The following is a 20,518-nucleotide window of genomic DNA, read 5'->3' as shown; positions in this document are numbered from 1 at the left end:
GTCTTCATTCTGCTCGACCATTTATCACGAATTATGAAGTTTTTCTAGGTAATGGAATATGCAGTTTAAAAACGAAAGTTGAGTTTCGTTCTTCAAGTGGAAAGTGTTTTCAAGAATTTCAGAAGTGTTCTTCAACAGTGTTCTTATGCTGTGATCATCTTATCGAGGATAAAAAAGTAAGGTAAACGTTACTTAATTATTGATACGACTTTTAGTTTAAGAATTATAAAATGATGCACTCTAGAATTCTGGGATGTTCGGAAATTCGTCTTCTATTTTAGTGTAGAAAAGTGATCAGAGAAAAGCGATCAGAAGTAAAACAAATAATATTAATGCAATGTGAGTAGTAGCAGTGTTTATAACTGGACTTTCCTACAAAGTACAGTCCTTTTTAGCACTAGAAATTGCGATCTGGAGGTTCTATTGTCATAGAAGAGGCTAGCTTGCTATCTTATTTTCGCAAGTATAAAATACACATTAAAAGCAAGACATCTTTGCATTAAACCCTTCCCTCAAGAGTTGCATCTCAAAACAGATAGCACTCGAGTGCTACAAATTTATAAATTACCAACTTGAAATATCCCACAAGAGTAAGTTCCATGTTGTAATAACCATGCAGTAGTTTTCATCATATCCTTAACAAAGATTATTGAAGTTTACAGAAATGAAATATAATTAGATAAACTATGTAACTTTCGTATGTCTACAATGTACAGGTACACCAATTTTCTTTAAAAGTCCTTTACAAAAGCACCCTTTTTAAGATAGCTAGCTTTTAGTCTCTTGCTATTATAAATCACATGCTTTCAGCATCCGACGAAGAAGAGTTAACTTAATGTAAGTATACTATTTGTTTGGCTCAGATTAGTGAACTTATAAAATCTATCTCTTCTTTTCCACCTCTCCAATTACATACCGTTGATGAAGTGCGTCATAGACTTGAAGCAGCGTGGAATGAGTTGCCCATTTCTGTCATCCAAGCCCAGTTTGACTCCATGCCTAACTAAGTAAGGTATGTACAGTTACCATCATTTTTCAGAAATGTACAAAGTTAATAAGAATTTAATTTATTATGTGTATAGCAAAATCCTTAGGGTGAATTTTTAGCCTTTTAGAAGGATTTTTAGAATTTTTTCCTTGGAAGTTTCTTCAGCTTTGTTTAAAACAGCCATTCATCAATAATACTCAATAGTTAAAAGAAATAGGAGAGATCACAGGAATACCTAGCTTAACGCAAAAATAAGTCAGCGCTATTGCATGTTGAGAAATATAGACTGTATATGGCGTTAATATGCATAACTGTTACTCACTCAGTATTTTTGATGTAAGAAACGTTGTGTACCTTCGTAGAAACGTACATGTCCCCCATTTATTGTGCGACACAAAGGATTAATGTGTGGAAGCATTAGGTTATATCGAGGGAGGAACGTGGAAAACGTGCAATGGCCTCCTCGGGATTTGAACTCCGGACCTCTCGAATACGCGTCAAACGTGCTTCCAGTTACACCACGAAGACAGACGAAAAGGAGGGAGAAAATACCTCATAAATGTTTAAAATTACGGTCAGTTACTTACAAACTCAGTGAATGGTAGAAACAGTTAAGAAACTTCTGTTTATTTTGAAATGAATTTGACATTTGACTTCGTTTCAAAAACGCACCACTTCTCTTATATCAGTGCTTGTGTTTCTGGAAGTGAAGGAAAGCATTTAAAGAGACTGTAAGAGAAGTTTCTATATTTTGTATAGTAGAAACTACCGCCTGTAAAAACATTAAAGAATTTTACGTCGACGTTGGAACAAAATTTGTAATAAAGTCACAAAAGATAGTTCCGAGTATCCCCCCCTCAACTGGTGCCTTACACAAAATATTCAGAAAAGGAGACACAAAATGTGGCATTCTAAATTTGAACTGTGTGAAACTGACGGAAATAGAAAATCACGCTCTTTGTTTTTCCCCTTACTTTTCTTTTTCTTTTCTGTCGGACGGAATTTATGGCTGCTAAACTTCCCAGTTTTTTCAGTTATGAAATCCGATAAGGCTATAAGCGGTTTCTTGCACATGGGTATTTAGGTGAATCATTCTCGAATCCTTTTTATAAAAGTAGTAAGTAAACTCAATATAAGTATCAGGTAAATAGTCAGGGATAAATTTGAATAAATAATGAAAGTTTAAAATGTCGTATGACACTGAATTTTATAATTTGAATAAATAATGAAAGTTCAAAATGTTACGTGACAGAATCGTATGGTTTTTTTAAATATGTGTTTCTATTTTTTGTGGAAATGATTATGGTCAGTTTATAATGATTATAGTCAGTAATGATTATGAAGTTTTATCATTAGAAACATTTTTAGCGTAAGCAGAACCTCTGGCTATTTAGCTACATAACATGCCATGTACTTATCATTCATGCGCTTTGGCAAATACTTTTTCATAACGTTGCCATTCCGCATTGCTTAACAAATCGAACTGTTTAAAAGAAAATAATCGCACTTCTCAATAATTTAAATCTATATTTTTAAAATTTTATGGAAGTGTTATATATTTAGCTTCCAACCAATGGTTTTTAGTAACGTTAATAGCATTGTTACAATTAACAGATGTTCCTAACGCTATACATTATTTACTTAGCACAGAATTGTTTAGTTTTAACTTTTATCTGAAAACGCTTGAATTTTAACATACTTTTTCGTGTATTTCATACAATGCAAGTAACGAATGGCTGCAATTTATGGCGCCATGACATATGTCAGTAACGGGAAAAAATCTGGCTTGAAGCCAGGTTCCTAGAAGGCGTTTTCTGTTGGATGTTAACATGTGTTCCTTTTCAAGTTATGTCAGAGAGTGCAAGATGTTTGTTCACTTGCAATGCTATTTCAGTTTCCTGAAAATATTATATTTTTCATAACATAATACAACAAAACAATTGTATCAAGTACGTAACACATGCTGTTTTAAAAAACCTTACCTTTTTATTAATAAAAAATGAGTTTTCAGATGTTTATAAAATGTATCAATTTAACGCATTGTTAAATACATTTAAAAGTGTACCATATAATTAGATTATTAATTATTAGGTATACCGTTGTATCAATTTAACGTATTGTTAAATGCATTTAAAAGTGTATCATATAATTAGATTATTAATTATTAGGTATAGCGTTTATTGATTTAAAATCTTTCCGTTACTTAAGCATTTACAAAGTGATTAAACTGAATAATAAATTTAAAATCTTGTTTTTCTGGGCAGCAATGCTCTGAAAACTGAGTATGCGAGATGCTGCGAGCAAGATAAATAATATTTTGAGTATGAAAACATTTGAGAGGGATAGTGGATGATAAATACATGGTTGTGTAACGCAACATGCTGCAATGTAATATAACGATCCGAAGGTTTTGAAAGATTTCTCTAAAGACATTTTTAACTTCAAAAACGAAGTCATGCATTTAAAGTTTAAATTCTATTGAGGAAGTAAATTCTCTTAAATTAGAAAGGGAATGATTCAGAATTTATGTTAATTAAAAAAATTGCTAAACTCCTGGGAAATCGCATTTCAGAATAAATTATCGTCGGGATGCTTTCGATGAATGGTCTCCAAACTCGCCTTTCGGGGATCGCCAGATTGCTGAAAAGCTGCATAACAGGGGACCATATAATAAAATACAAACGCCTGAATTTGGGGTCGCAAGTAAAGCCCGAGAACCTAAAACGGGCTCGCGATCCTAAAACGTTTGGGACCACTGCTTCCGATGATTCGAAACGTTTTGCTTGTTTTATCAAGTTCGAATTAGTGAGAATCCGCATTTTGGCTTAAAAAAGTCAATTCATATTAGCTATTTGGCAGTTAAACTTCCTCTAGAAATGTATGCAAATTATATCATGTTTCCAAATTAAGGAATTAATAGAAATTTTTCCAGTATCTAGAGGGGGGAGAACGTAATTTTGGGAATTAACATTTATGAAATTCATTAGAAAGACTGAAAGTGATTTAAACGTATTTGAGTAAGATTGCGTTTATTTTTTTGTATATTTATATCCGTTTTCTTTCCTTAACTGTCCCCTTTTATACTTACTTATTTGAACTTTACATATTTTCATTAACATTTTTTAAAACTGTGTTAAAAGTGCAGTTTATGATACGCATGGTGCTGCAAATTTTATAATGAAGTTGCGTATATTATCAAAAATTTGTAACTGATGAAAATTGCTTAAAGCTAGGCAAAATTCAGTCTTATATTTAATTTAGTTTCACAGAAAAAAGTGTCTGTGTTTTGAGGAGGCAGAAATGAGGTTCCTCTTACATGGATAAAAATATTCCGCACTGAGGACTAAAACTATGTATTTATAGACATTCTACCAAATCGTAACACTGGAAAAAATCTAAATCGAAAGATTTTAGAATTGCGAGATGAAGGTTTCAACTAATATAGGAAAACTGTACATTAAAATAAAATTATCATCTAAAATGATAGACATTAATGGATGTAGCGCACTTAACCATTTTTCTCAAACTGTTTAAAAGTTTATACTTTGATTTCTTTAAGGGATAAATGAAGCTTATTTGTACTTATTTTATTTATATATTTTATTTAATCTGGTTAAATGACATTACGTATCCACAATGGTGGAAATTTTAGTACTTGAAGAAGAGGCATTTTAGTGCTTGTAATGCATATTTTCGTTTGGAACCAATATCAATCTACAGTTGTATTACTCGACAGTCTTTAGTTCGCGTGCTTCTCTTCCCTTATGATGAGAGTTTGACTGATTATGGTAAAACACTCGAGGGCTTTCTAAGCCAGCGATTCTTAACATTTTTTGTGATTAGCACCTCTTTGAATCTGAAAATGTGTTGTTCTTCCTCTTCAAAATGTGTTTCTATTTTCTGTATAAAAATTACTTTTATTACAAGATAATTAATTTGTTGAAAATAAATAAATGCATACATAGAAACAATATATCACTTTTAATGACTACATTTTAGTTGTTTATTCAAAGTAATGCTTTTAAAGCTAGCCTCTTTTTTTAAAAAAGAATCACGCCTAAGCCATTACTTGCATTTGTGTGATTTTTGACTTGAATGAAAATTCCATTTAATACAGGTACTTATGACGAATGTTAAATGTACCTTCACGGCAACTTCTGCTAGCTGTGAGTAAATTTTTAATGTGTAATACAGAACTGTTCTTCAAGTTCGGTTTTCCAGCTTCCATTTGAATATATGCACACTGCGGGGAAAAAAAAAAAAAAAAAGACAGTTCTATATCTCCTGTTCTTACTCAGCTGACTGACGAAATTCAGCTTGCGATTTTCATGTCTCAAAAGCGAGACTAAAGGATATATATAGGATATATATAAAGGATATATATTAGATTTATATATAGGATTGCCCTAACATAGGTATTTTGACACAAAACTGGACTTTTTCTGAAATGATATGCCAGTTTTTTTCCATATATTTCGATGGTAAAAATTTTACAGATTATAATTCAAACTGGTTTTCGAAAAATTTCTAGAAATTATTTAAAAATACAAACTTTAAATATAAATCATAAAAAATGGGCGAAGTTTATTTGGAATGAAAATAAATTTCGAAATGTGAAAGGAAGAATCAAAAGTTTAATGAAAAAAAGAGATTAATAAATATATACCAAATTCAATTAACACTGTGGAGCTAAAATTTTGAAAGCTAATTTTTTAAAACCTACTCGTGCGATTTTCACAAAACTTGAAAGTTTGGTAGAATTTGAGTCGTTGAATCGAAAAATGGAAAAAAAAATGGCATGTCATTTCAGAAAAAGTCCTAAATTAGAACAATACTATATATAAATCTAAGAAATATTTTAAGTCGCACTTTCGAGATATGAAAAACGCAAGTCAAATTTCGTCAAACGTTGTAGTAGGAGTACAGGAGTAGAACAGGAGATGTGGAACTGTCTTCCCCCCCCCCGCAGCGTGCATTGGCTTACAAATTCCAACAATATCGTCTCCATTAAATCATTGCGAATTATGCCTGCTGCAATTTATTTGCGTTTTTATTTATTTTTTATTTTTGATGAACTTCCATACTTTTGTTATGAATCAGTAAGGTTCGTCATGCTTCATGGCATAATTTATTACATTTTTTTATTTATAAGCATTAAAAATAATTTTAGATGTTATATTTTATCCAGAAATAAAAAATGCGGAATTTCCGAAAAAACGGTATCACCTTTACCATCATTTTTACTTCCTGATATGAAGTAGAGGAAATATTTTATTTGTGAAACGTTTCAGGTATTTGAACGGAAATATCCTTTTTGACCGTTGCCAGGTCCCCTTTGGCTATTTTTTGAATGACATCTGTACGTACGGACAGAATAAAGATCTCTCTTTACCAAAGCAGATTGTAAAATGGATTTAAAATGAATTATAAACGGATTTTTTTTCATGTTTGTACTTAGGTACGTACGTATGTATGTATCTCGTATAACTCAAAAACGATTAGCCGTAGAACGTTAAAATTTTTTATATGAAACAGCTGTAACATCTAGTTGTGCATCCTACCTTTTTACTTCCTTGTACGAAGTAAAAAGGAAGTATTGTAATCGCGAAAATTTTCAGGCAGCATATTTCAACGAAAATATCCATTTTGACCGCTATCGAATGCAATTTAACGACGTTTCTGCGTGATATCTGTACGTAAGGATAGAATAAAATACTATTTTCCTTCAAAAAAATTATAAAACTGCTTTAAAATTAATTCTGAAGAGAATTTTTCGTGGCGTCTGTACGAACGTATGTACGTACGTGCGTACGCACCTATCTCGCATAACTCAAAAACGAGTAGCCTCAGAACGTTGAAATTTTGTATATAGGACTGCTATAACATGTAGATGTGCACCTCGTATTTTGGTTGCGATCGGCCGCAAAAAACGTATATAAATATATTTATATATATATATACACTCTGTTACACGGCTCAGTGATCTCAGTTTCTACTCTTATATGTTTGTAACATTTTTTTGCTTTAAAAATGATTGAATAATGTTGTTTTTATCTTCCGGTTAAGGATTTTATGCCTTTAGTAAATCTGTGTGCAATATTTTTAGAAATATCAGCAATTTTAAAGTTGTTTAATTGCCGCTAAGCCTGTTTTTAATGGCGGCCATTGATGTTTACATTTGAAACAGGAGACTAGTGGATTTGTTGCCAATCTAGAGAAACTTAGCTTCGCAACAACAAAGATAACGCATTCATTTATTATTGCCAAATAAATCAATCATTCTAGCTTTATTATAGTATTTGAATAGAACATATGGCAACGATTAGATAATTCTATTCTTTAAATGATATAAATTTTGTGCATTATGAGTTATAATATGAACGAAAGTTTCCGTTATATAATTATTATATAAGTTAACTGTTATATATTTATTAATACTGTTAAGTGAATCTAGCGCCGGAGTGTCGCTATGGTAAACAAATACTAGAGTGAATTTTAAAGAATGCATTTATTCTATTGTAGTTTATGCGCTGTCGGCGAAGAAGATTTAATTCAATCCAATAAGTTTAAATTAAATGCAAGAAAAAATGCGTATAATTTAATATTCCAATACAAGGAAGTCATGTGGTGTACACATCAGATTTTTTTTCATAGCGATCGGCAGTACTTAAAAGTATGTTATATCCACCTCATTTTCCCTGCTTTAAACGTCCTTGCCGAGACTTTATTTTCGCAATAATTGGTCGTAGTCATGTACTTACAACTACAGAAATGTTTTAAATGACAAAAATATTCATGTTTGAGTAATGTCGAAATTTAAAAAAAAAATTAATTTTAGGTAAGTAACAAAAACTAACTTTCAGTGCAGTCTTCGAGTTCCTATGCTTATATATGAGGAAATGTTTACTCGCTTTGAGAAAGTAAAATTGTAAGAAGTTTGGCTTCCGTACGACAAAAATTGACCGGGGTATTTTAATTTAAAAAATTTGCAATTTTTGATGTCATTTTCAACTTGCCTTGTGGGATGGGTTAATTAAATTAGAATAATTCGAGAAAATAAGTTCAAATGAAGTGTAGCAGAAAATGTGCATAATTTAATAACTACAATGGAATAGTTACGTTTACAAAAAAGTAACATGGTATCAATATCGATTTTTTATTATTAAAGTGCTATTTGTTAATATGATATTTGCATATACTTTCGACTTTTCTGCGATCATCTAAATTACCCGTCCATATTTAAAGTATGGTAGAACTTAACTGCTTTGACATTACATCCTCATACCTTTCATTGTTATTTGAAGGCATTTATAAGTAGCTTATTCTATGCTTATTGAGAACTGATTAATTTTCAAAAATTTAACTGTGATTAATTTAAAAAGCGTTTTAATAATGTGGCGAAAATTGTTTACTAAGGCAGCAATTTTACCAAGGCAGCAATTTATATTAGGCAGCAATTTATTACCAAGGCAGCAATTTTATATTTAAAATATTGAAAAACGCATGGATAATAATAATAATAATGATAATTAGCGAATAGTATTTGACCGGGCCGAAAAAAAACGAGCGCGACGAAAAAACTTTGTAGAGACATTAGGATTTTTTTGGGAGCAGGCAAGATGCAAAATTAGCAACGCCTTCACCGGGAATCAAACCGCAGACCTCTCTATTACTCGCTGAGCGTGCAGACCACTACACCACGAAGGCTCACTAAGAAGGCGGAAGAAATACCTTATATACTCCCCCTTTTTTAAAGGGCGACTGGGGTTTTTAGGGGACCCAATCGCCAAATCCTGGGTGAGGAGAATCATCATCCAACACCCTTTTAGTTCGGACGCCACTGTAGAGACATTAGGTTTTTTTTTGGAGGAGGGAGCAGGCAATATAAAAAACTACCAACGCCTTCGCCGGGAATCGAACCGCGGACCTCTCAGTTACGCGCTGAGCGTGCAGACCACTACACTACGAAGGCTCGCTAAAAAGGCGGGAGAAATATACCTTATAGCTTTCCATTTAATTCATACGTTCGTGGTATTAACCATTTCCTTATTGTTCTCCTATGAAGAAGTATCTGCTAATAGTATACAGAGTACTTTTCTTAAATTGTACATAGAACATAAATAACATAAGTAGTACGTAGAATGTACATTTCTTAGGAATAGGCAATAGATCTTCTGTCATTGAACTTCTCCTTTCGCGAAATAAAATTTAAACACGAGTTCAGTTTACCTTAATCAGAATAAACTAACAAGAATAAAGATAAATTTCGCGCGATGAGAGTAGCTAGAACGGGATATAAACGAATCAGGGAAAAAATGGCACAAATCACAAAATATATAGGGAAATCGTAATACGTGTTTTTCAAGTAGTATGGAATTGCAGCAACACAAAAAAAGAACAGAAATTTTCTGAAAGAAACACTTAGAAGTATTTATCTTCTTTTCTTCATGTCTTCGTGGTATCAAGTGTTGCCAGAAATGTTTCAGCTAAAGTAGCAAAAGGAAGACCCAAAACAGTCTCAAATAAAGACAGAGATCACGTGATTTTTGTTCCGCATGCTTACATGAACTCTGACATCACCTCATTTACAGTATATTAATTCCGTAAGTTACAGACAGTATTCGATTATTAGTCTTTTTAATTAGATATCTCAGCTTTAACCAAAAATTAAAAAATATATGGCTCATTTTCAATTGTTAAATATCCGTTTCTTTTTAAATTAATTCTCATTTAATTTAGGTTTCAATTTTTAAACTAATTTATGCATATCCATTTTTTAACAATTTTCTCACGTTTAAAACGCTTTTGTAATGAATTTTTGAGTTGGCAGTTAATTAGTTAATATTTTTTTAATTCATTGGTTGTTTTTTGCTTAATTGTGAACATTTTAATTACAGAATGCTTTTCAGTGACAGTTCCATGGTTTTAATTGAATATCTGTTCCTTGGAGATGGTATATAAAATTTTTTTCTAATAATAAATTATTTGTTTATACACACAAACACACACATATATATGTATTATATATATATATTTATAAATAAAAATCTCAAAAATAGGAACGAAAACGAAAATGCAGCATTATATATTTGAAGGCTGAACCCATTCTCTCCGAGTAACAAATTAAACTGGTAAAACGCAAATTAAAGAAAAATACCAAATTGAAAACAAAAATTTCATTTCAAAAGAGGAACAATAATAAAAAAGGGATATTAGTACAGATTAAAAAACAAACAATAAAATTTAAAAAAATATTTATCTCCTTTGTTTAACGCTTCAACAGAACTTGTAAAGGGAAAAGTGTTTTGAAGCCTTAAACCAAGCAGATTAACGAGAGACGAAAAACATAGCAAAATTTCAGTGTTCTAAGGCTACTTGGTTTTTGAGTTATGCGAGATACATACGAGTAACATACGTACGTACGTATGTACCTACGTACAGACGTCCCGAAAAAAATCTCTTCTGAATCTCTTTTAAATCCATATTACAATCCGTTTTGGAAAGAAGAGTGCGTACGTACAAATGTTATTCAAAAATATCGTTCAAATGGATTCGAGAGCGGTTAAAATGGATATTTTCATTTAAATATGATACCTGAACTTTTTCGCGAATGCATGAACAGGTAAACAGGTAAAAGTTCATCGATCACCAGGAACTTCACTATAGAATCCAACAGGTATTGCCCCCAATACACTAATTAGCTAAATTCTGACACCGCCATGAAGTATTTTATGAAATCATTATTATCGAAATTATCAGTTTGGTATTCTATGAAATCATTACTATTCAAATTGTCAATTTTGTACTTTATGAAATCATTACTATAAAACAAAGATAACTGCATAAAAATTTCTTCATGCACTTTAATCACATTCTCATTTTTGATTAGCTTAAAATTTAAGTTTTTTAACCGAAATCATGTACTTGCGTCATTATCAAAATTCTTACAATAAATAACATACGAACATGCTTATACTAATACATCATTTTGCCAACAAATATTAAATCATTATTTATTTAAAAGAAATAAAAGTCGCTAATTCCTTTTAGGCATATAAAATATTAAACCCGCTTTATTACCTTCACGTCGGAGAACATTTCTTGCAGATCTTGGGCTCCACTGCTGAGAGATATGTGATACAGTACATCTTGTTCCATTTCAGAGATATGGGGATTCCGAAGGCGAACGCATCCTTCTTGACTAGGATATAAAAACCCTTACTTAAAGAATATTCAAAATAAAATGCTTTTAAAGTAAATCAATAATACACATAAAAAGATAGTTTTAAATAAAAATTATGCTTGAGTTAAACGATGAAAAACCTTTTCGAAATTTTTGAAAAATATTCTCATCTTCATTATCTACTAAATCCCTAAAAAATTAATATGCACAATTTAATTTTCGTACATAAGATGCTGTATAATCCATGCATGCAAATATATTTTCTAAATAACTCTTTCTTATATTTAAACTGATGTTTCTAAAATACGACTTCTTACTTAAATTACTGCAAATTGTTATATTAAGCAAAGAATGGATTTCATAAACTTGCACTTGAAAGTTTATAGTAAAAGAGCATTCTTTGTTAAGAAGTTTGAACAGAAAACATTTTCAACATTCTCCATCACATAATTGTAAAATAGTGGAATTTAGGATCGTAAACCACCTCAGAACAGTAACTGCTCATCATGGAGATATCCTTAATAACAGATCCCTGTTATGAAAGAGAGGACTATAAGAAGTTGCTTAATGATACTGTCGAATGATTTGTAAAAGATGATATGTGAGCATTAGTAATCGGAACTTGAGCACAAATTATGGGATTAGCTTGAAGAAGCATGAACCTTGAAATCAATTTGAAGTGAGCTTGAAGTGAGCTGAGGAATTCAGCGAAACACTTGTTCCAAGAATATGCCTTCCTAGTAAGTAAATGAGAATGTGATGACAACTTTGAATTTCCATGAAAACATAAGTGGAATTAAGGCGAGTCATATTTCTTAGATGGTTCGCATAGGGTAAAGTTGGGCAAAAAAACTTTCGTTTATGGTGTTTGGGTGATACTTTGAAACCTGAATATATAATGTTGGTTTTAATAACATTGAAAAAATTCTTCGAACAGAAGTTAATATCTAACAGAAATATCAAACTCAAGAAGTAAAATCAAAAGCACTCAAACAAAGGGGAAAAACATGGACTCAAAGATCAAATGAATTGCATGGAAATAATATTTTAATATAATCAAAGAAAGGGGTGATTGAGATTGTACTGAAAGGGAAGTAAAACTGAAAGCAAATAAGTAAAGAAAAAGTATTTAAGCCTATATAAAACAAGCAACTAATTGATAAAGTCATGTCTTAATAAGCCCGTATCAATAAAAAATTGAATATTGATAAATAAGTTTGAACACTTTTCTTGAAAACTTAATCGTTTGTTACAAAACGCTATTAAGAATTCCAGTTCACTGACTAAAGAAATTCTTTTGTTCCAAAAGAAGATCTGGAAATATAGTCAGAAGATCTAGAATGCTAAAAAAGAATGCGAAATTTTCTGTCGAATATAAATTTTAATTTGAAAAACTTTTTTTAATCTCTAAAAAATGTGACAACATGACACGGCATATCTGAGAAATTAGAAGAAGCTGGAATGATTTCAGTATACTATTTCATGCAGTCTTATGATGTCTTCTCTGACACATTAAAAGAACCTGGCGTCGTCCCAGTGCTGTTGAAATCTAATTAAATGCAATGAATAAGCTCTTCCGCAATGTTCAAAAAGTTCTTGATAAAAAACTGATTTCACATAGCCACAGAAAGAACAGACAGGGATTAGTGATCTATATAGATGGAGCATTACTGAGAATAAAACATTAAGCTCCTCTTGTAGAGACATTAGGCTAGTTTGGAAGCAGAAGATGTGAAAAATGAGCAATGCCCTGGCCGGGACACGAAACACAGGCCTCTCGAATATGCGCCGAGAGTGCTGACCACTACACTATGAAGGTATACTGAAAGAAGATACTGAAGGTGGGAGAAATACCTTATATACCCCCTTTTTAAAGGACGACTGGGGACTAGGGCACCCAATCGCCAAATCCTGGTGGTGAAGAATTATCACTCACCACCTCTTAGTTCGGCCGTCACTGTCGAGACATCAGGCTAGTTTGGAAACAGAACATGTGAAAAATGAGCAATGCCCTAACCGGGACTCGAATCACGGCCCTCTCGAATACGCGCCAAACATGCTGACTACTGCACTACGAAGGCATGCTAAGAAGGCGGGAGAAATACTTTATACTCTTTGGCGTTTAGTCGGAAGTGATGTCATGGAACGAAGGGTATATGTAAGCTATTTCAGCGACTTTTGCCTTTCTTCTAACCTTCTACATACGCAATGAAACGTTATCTCACTTTTTCAGAGACACTCTGTACCATGTATGAGGTGTTTTATAATTTATATCTTATCTGAAATACTGTCTTCAAAGGACGAGCTGCAAATGTTTCACAAGCTCATGAAAAATGCTTAAAATATTTAAGAGGATTATAAGAAAAGAAAGGAATCTACCATAGCAACAATAATGGGAAATGGACAAAGATATTCCTTACGAGAAGTGGAACATTTTTTAACGGCTTGTTCAGTGGTTTAAGGTGAGAAGTCTTCACATATAACAAATTCTTAAATGCTACATGGTTTGTGTTATTTGATTATGACAAAGCAACAGAAGGCTATCTGAAAAACAGGAGGGATGCATTCGTAGAGAACGTTCTGGTGGAAACTGGTTCGTATTCAGGTTACACATGGGGAAACCACAAAAACGCCCATGCAGCCAGACTGTTCGCCTGGAATCAAACCCAAGTCGAACTACTAGTATTCAATGACTTTTATCACTCGGTTGCTGGCGAGCCCTCTTAAATATTATTCTGCATTTAGAAAATTTTTCAGCGTCTGCAAACCTTTTGGGGAAATTTCATATGGACTGCATATTGTTGAATTAAATGCGGGATTTGTTTTTCATTATCGAACATCAGTTTTAAGCTAATCAAGGCTCTATAAGAAGTTAATACATTACTTAACTATAAGACTTTCATATAAATCGAATTTTAAAACAGTATCTTAATTTTATTATTTTTGAAGATATGTCACTTCTATAGGAATCGAACAATAGTCATTCATCATATTTTGATTTCATTTGCTACCTTTGAAGGTAAAACTCCAAATGGGTGTACAGAAAATCAGGGCGTTTGGGTGAGATGCTGGACCCAAACGCTCTGAAGAATGAAGACAATTTCTCTATTTGATCATCATTAGTTTCATATACCTTTTTTCACACCACGCATTGCTTCAAACCTTTTGAAATAGATCCTAAGACGCTTTTCTTTTTTCTATTTACTTTGTAGATCAACACATATGCATACTTTACAGAAAGCTTCCTCACACTTTGAATTTATGGACACAATGATATTCAACCGAAGTCGAAATCCATTTGCGTCTGCATTATATTATATAGCATTCGATTTATCAGTGAAAGAAAAAGAGAGATTATTAGATGTAAAACGTGATAGTATCCTTGAAATTTTAGAAAAAAAAAATCTTTCCTTTGGAGAAAAAGCCACAAACATTCTTTTACCATTTCCTACAACATGAAAAATGTTTCTGTTCTATGCTCACTATCAACAGCTTAACGAAATCATCGCTGAGAAGTCTCAAACTGAATTGAGCTCTTTTACCATAGAGCCATATACAAAAATGTGTTCACAGAAACAAGGCCAAGTATCACATTGAAATAAGAGGGTAATATGTATTAACTGTGACAATAAATATTTATATTAATATTTAAATTTTTTGTCGATAAATGATTATCATCAGCATATGCATACATAGTCAATAATTTTGTGTGTAATTAATTTTACTTTTGCATTTTCATATCATAATATAAAATAATCGTTCTAAAATGTAATCACAGTTTTATTCATTCAAATCTGACCACTTAGTTTATAGATGTGGTATAATGTCTAGGCCAAATATGAGTAACTGAGGATGTATGAATTAGCTATTCCATTTCGTTTATTTCGTACTAAGGATTACATAAAAAGACTGGAACGAATACATAACTGGGATATTTATATATTATAATGCAAAAATATTTGAAATAAAAATATCATTAATTTAATCGCTAATATGAAACAAAAGTTATTAATGATGCTAATAGAAAATGTTCCTTGGTAGTGGGTCGTGAAATTATTTATGCTAGTGAGATATGCCATGATGTAAAAGAGGTTGAAAAGCATTGTTATAAATTCACTAACTAAAATGGATTTAATACCAAATGAAGGAGCATTCGATAGTATTGGGGAAAGATGACCAAAATGAAGAACAGCCTAAGTGAAGAATACTGTATTTTATTATATACTATACTGCTAAATGTATACTGTATCTTTATACTTCAGCTAGTAAAATCATGTGGCATTTGCTGCTGTTTTAGTTTAGAGAAAAAGATGAAAAGGAATAGCAATGTGAAATTTCCATTTAAGTGAAAGCAACCCTTTCAGCTGAAGTGTTTGGTAATAGTTATTTTATTACACCTTTGACAACATTGCACAGATAATGGTACCCCCACCTCTGTCAGTTCTGGAGCGATAATGATACACCCACACTTTTCTACTCTGGAGATACTGGTTTTCAAGGCCAGAAAGAATTTTTCATACAACCATGTAGAAGTACATTTGAAAGTAAAGCTTTAGCGTTAAAATTTACATTTTTCATGATTAGATGATAGATTCTTTCTTTCTGAGGAATCTGATACAAAAATCAGAAATTTTCTTATTGTTAATGTTGCCTTTCTTATTTAGATTGCACAACTTTGCTTCAATTAGTTTTCTTATAGCCGAAGAAGAAATATTGCCACTGTCTAATCTAGCTTTCATACATTTATGCAGCATAAGATTCTTGTAAATATGTTTGATTCCACTTTACAATTTTAACTTAATGCTTGTTCAAACGAAAATTATTGTATTTGCTTTATGAATTTTTAAAATTTTTTAAGAGAATTAAAAAAAGAATAATTTAAAAAAGTTAAACTCAATTTAGATATTTCAAGAATTGTTAACTGAATAGTCAACTTCAGTTTTAAACAGAAGGAAAACAACTCACACATAGTTATAGTGAAATATCTTATGGTAACAGCCTGTTATAGATGACAATCTCTGAAGGTGATCAGAATTACTAAAAACATAAACAAGCATAAGCATCGATATTGAATATTGCCGATATAGTCCTGTTCTCTAAGACAAATGTTTCGGAAAACCAAACTCGTCTGGAATTCTGTATGGTCATTGTTAAACGGCTTAACAATATACTATCAGGTGGGAATTTTTGCGAGATATATTTAAACAAATTTAAATAGAAAATCGGATATTCTCTGCCTTTAAAATAGAAATTTTTGCGAGAAATAGAAACAAGATAAGAAGATTAATTTTCCCAGATACCCCATAGATAAATAAATCGGTCTATAAAAACAGAGATATCATTTTGAAATTCAAAGTTCAGTTGCGAGCTGTTGCATTTTTGTAATTTTAAGTTACTGAACCGGAATATTTTATCATTATCAATATTAACTTTCATTTCATTATTTATACACGATTTTATGCGAAGCTCCCTAAGGCATGAAATTTATTTTTAAGTTTCTTCCAGAGTTAAGAAAAATCTATTCGTGCGGCTATATAGACACAGATAGAATGCGAAGCAAAAATTCGCTAGACAATGTTCACTTCCTAAAATAGGTCATAAATAAAGATGTCAAGAGACAAACTTTTGTTCGGGAAAATTTCTCCATAACAATAACTTTGAGGTCAAAAGAAATAAATTTCAGAAATGGAATTTGTTTCGTGGCGTAGGAAAGGAAGTATTTTATTGTTAGTCTTATTAAATCAGAAAAAAATAATGATTTGTTTGAAGATATATTAATCACGGACATTCCCCGTTTATTCAACTAGGAACTAGAGCACTACTGAAAGGAAAAATTTTAAAATATGAACCCACAGTTGTATTTCTCCGCTATCATAAGGCTCCCCACATTCCAAATCACTTTCTGGATTCAAAGCAAAATAATATAAAATGCGAAAAACAACAGAGGTATCCAATTTATTAAGGAGAGGGATCCGTTCTTGTTAAATTCCTGTTTCAGATTAGAAATGTACTTTAACAATTAAAATTGTAAATTACATCCGATATGTTGCTTGGAAATTCATACAAAATCTAAACAATAGAGTGTTTGGACAACAAATCCTTTAGTAGTGAAAATCACCTCTGAAAGTGATTAGTATTTCTGGTTACATAAAAAAAAACGCTAATACTGAACCACCTAAAGATGACCACTTCTACAGTAGTCCAAAATCATCAAGAAATTATAGGTGAATCATCTTAGACAAAGTTCATTGCATCAGAAAAAACAGCAGATAAATAAATGTGCTGACAGGAAGCCATCGGTCGAGCTATTCGAATGTAAACGCAAGAAACACTTGAAACCACTAAAATTTGTGATTATTTCGTTATATGCTTATTTAAACACTAGGAGAATATTTACTCACAAAGAGGACCGGCAGAGTTTGAATGTTTGCAGCCAGATGTTGTTTCAAAGTTTGTCACCCTGATTACTAATTATATAAAATTTTGCTAAAAGTTGTAAAATCTTCAGTGATACAACAAACTGTTGGTGACTGATCTAGCGGAGGAAAAAATGCATTAAATGCTTCTTAGAAAGTATCGACTTCAATTACTTTTAAAAATCTATAATCTCTACATATAATAGAAGAAATAGTCTGTGTATCTTTCGTTCGTGCCGCGTAAGCTAATATGGGATCCAGGGATACGAAATTTGGTATATAGGTGCGTCTAGACAAGAGCCGGTGCACCTCGAAGCGATTTTTTCAAAATACGAAACAGATTTGTTTTTATTTTATCTTTTCGATTTTATCGCATCATTTTGAATAGTTTCATTATTTTATAAATGCGGTTTTGGCAACAGTTTTACTATCAATTGTATACTGGACAGCTGACTGTTGAAAATCAGTACTGTTGCCACTTGGAAAAATGAAGGCAATAATTCTGTGCAATTTTAAAATTTAATGTTTCTCTTGGATACTGGACGTTTGTTGAGAGAGAAGGCAAGTTAGTTAATTTATTTATAAGGATAAATATTTGTATTAAGGGATATTGCTTATTTCATTGCAATTTTGTTATATGTAATACTTTTAAATTTTTTTATTTTTTATTTATTTTTTTATGAAGTTGTTTTGCAGAGTAAAATTCTGCCCAGTTTTTAAATTTAACGTTTGGTGTTCCCTTCAGGTATTTTCCCGGTACATTTAAAAGGCAGGTGAAAGCTGGCCGCGTAGCTACTAGTAATAAAATTAACAAAGTTTAAGAATTCGTAATAAGAATTCTTAAAACGTTCGCGTACATTTTGCACGATCTCAATTTTAAAATATTTAAAAATTACTCCTGTTTTATCTACTTCAATGACATGCAAAAACGATTTATACAAAGTGCAGAAGTATGGAAATTTCGTTACTGTAAGAAATTTAGTGCTGAAATTATAAGTAACACTGATACGAATGAAAACAATACTATTAAAGCTACAAAATCATGTTCAAATTATGCAGCTTTAGATGAAATTCATACTGTCTAGAACTTTTTATCAGTAAAATGAGTTTATTTTTATAGGCAAAGATATTTAAGGATTTTGCCTGTTGACGCAATATTTTCAAACTGTAAAATAGTTAAAAAGACAACTGATTAAAAAAAATTAAAAACATAAATTAGCTAGATAATTTAATTTTCAACAGTCTTTTATAAACAATTTAAAGCTATATATTACGATATATATTACAATCTTAAAAGTACAAATTTCATTAAAAATAAAAACATTTCTTAATGTTTGGTAATGATAGCGAATAGAAGAAAACAAAAATACTTATTTCATAATTAGCGAGGCAAAATTTACAAATAAATGTTAAATAAAAGAAAAGTTAAATAAATAAAATAACAAAATAGTACAAATTTAATCTCTTCTAGAAAAATATCTGAATAAGAATTTACAAATGTTAATTACGAAGACAGGAAACAGTAAATCTGTGTAGTCTTTAAGAAGCAGCATAATCAAAATTTTGCATTTTCGAATTCGAATTATCTGATTTAAAAAAAAATTTTTTTTTAAATGGTTGGTATTTTGTAAAATGTGCCTTAATAACAAAACTATCTAATTTGAAATCAAATCCATCATATAATTATGATTTAAAATTAACACAATTCCACCGTAGTTCATTAATTAACATCATCGCTCCCCTTTTGAAACAAAGTAACTTTTAAATAACGAAATATTAAAATTCGTATTATATAACTTGAATAATTATTAAAATAATTATGAAATCTTTACAGAGTTTTAAACTCCAATCAGAAATAATTACGGATTAATTTTCCATTCATATACTTACAACGAATTGAAATACCATAGTTTTTTTAAGCAATATTATTGCAGCACTCTGTAATTTACATTTAGGCTAATCATCTTATTACAAGAAAACGTCAAGCATATTTTTTGAAATCTAAGAATCTCGGAAAGAAAAGTAATTTTTTTTTAAATAAAAAAGCGCACACCTTTTAAAATGTCATATAATTTGAGTTTTATGTAATTAATAATTAAGCTGAAATTTTACGTACAAATTTTGCAAAATTATTAGTTGATATTCGCAAATATATATCGTCTGCGATAATACGTTTAAACACTGTCAGGTTTCAGTTCAGAGTCTACAAAATGGCCCTTTTAAATTATTATAAAAGTACTCTGAGTAAGAAAGGTAAATTTACCTATATTCATCTTCATCCATAATAGTAAATTAGTGAACTGCAGTTAGGTTTGTAAAGGTCAAGGAAGGACAACGATCTTCAGAATTGTGAAAAATCGATAGAATACAGACAGCGGCTCTTTTGCTTTCGACGGCGGAAGGAGACCAACGGAAGCACGAGCGCCGCATCACAGCCATCTGGTTGCTGTTTCTTCGGCGTAATTTGTATTTTTACGCTGAAAGAAAAATCCCGGAAGTAAATACTTGCCAGTGTTCGTGAGAATTTGGAATCGAAACTTTTTTACTTGCCCGTTTTACGCCCTTCAAAACTTGCTACAGCTGTAAGGTAAACGTATGTAAAAATAAGCTAACTTTAATTTGCGATTCGTATCTCCAATTAAAGCATTTATAATGAATAAACGGATGAATAACTCGTCAATCATCCGCAGATTCAATGTTTCTCTGTCATGTAACCGTAAGAATAAACTTGATTAAGTTGTCGTTTTTTTTTGCGTTTAATAGAACAATAATTTTATATGAATAAGATATTTTCATAACGATGAAATTGTGACACATTTGAGATATTTATAGCAGTTATTTTCAAATACTTTTGATAATATATTATTATTATTACTATTATTAAATTTACATACCCTTTGAGTAATAAATATACTTTGCGTAATAAATAAA

The 20,518-nt window shown here is 31.2% G+C and overlaps 1 protein-coding gene across 1 annotated transcript in view; it reads right to left on the bottom strand.

Annotated features, from left to right (window-relative positions):
* The window catches only part of LOC118196488 (uridine phosphorylase 2), a 44,825-nt gene extending 24,802 nt beyond the window's left edge, over positions 1-20,023 (bottom strand). Inside the window, exons 1-2 of the mRNA XM_085815964.1 lie at positions 19,851-20,023; positions 11,069-11,189 (exon numbers count right to left, since the gene is read on the bottom strand). Coding sequence (XP_085672090.1) covers positions 11,069-11,189; positions 19,851-19,870 — 141 coding nt within the window. The 5' untranslated portion in view covers positions 19,871-20,023. The remainder of the gene's footprint in view (positions 1-11,068; positions 11,190-19,850) is intronic.
* Positions 20,024-20,518: the final 495 nt, after the last annotated feature.

This window comes from Stegodyphus dumicola, chromosome 4 (genome assembly GCF_044657685.1).
Source record: "Stegodyphus dumicola isolate Sdum_Otavi_A_Nest chromosome 4, ASM4465768v1".
NCBI lineage: Eukaryota > Metazoa > Arthropoda > Arachnida > Araneae > Eresidae > Stegodyphus > Stegodyphus dumicola.
Note: the sequence above shows the minus strand (reverse complement) of the source record. Positions and strands in the feature narration are given on the sequence as shown.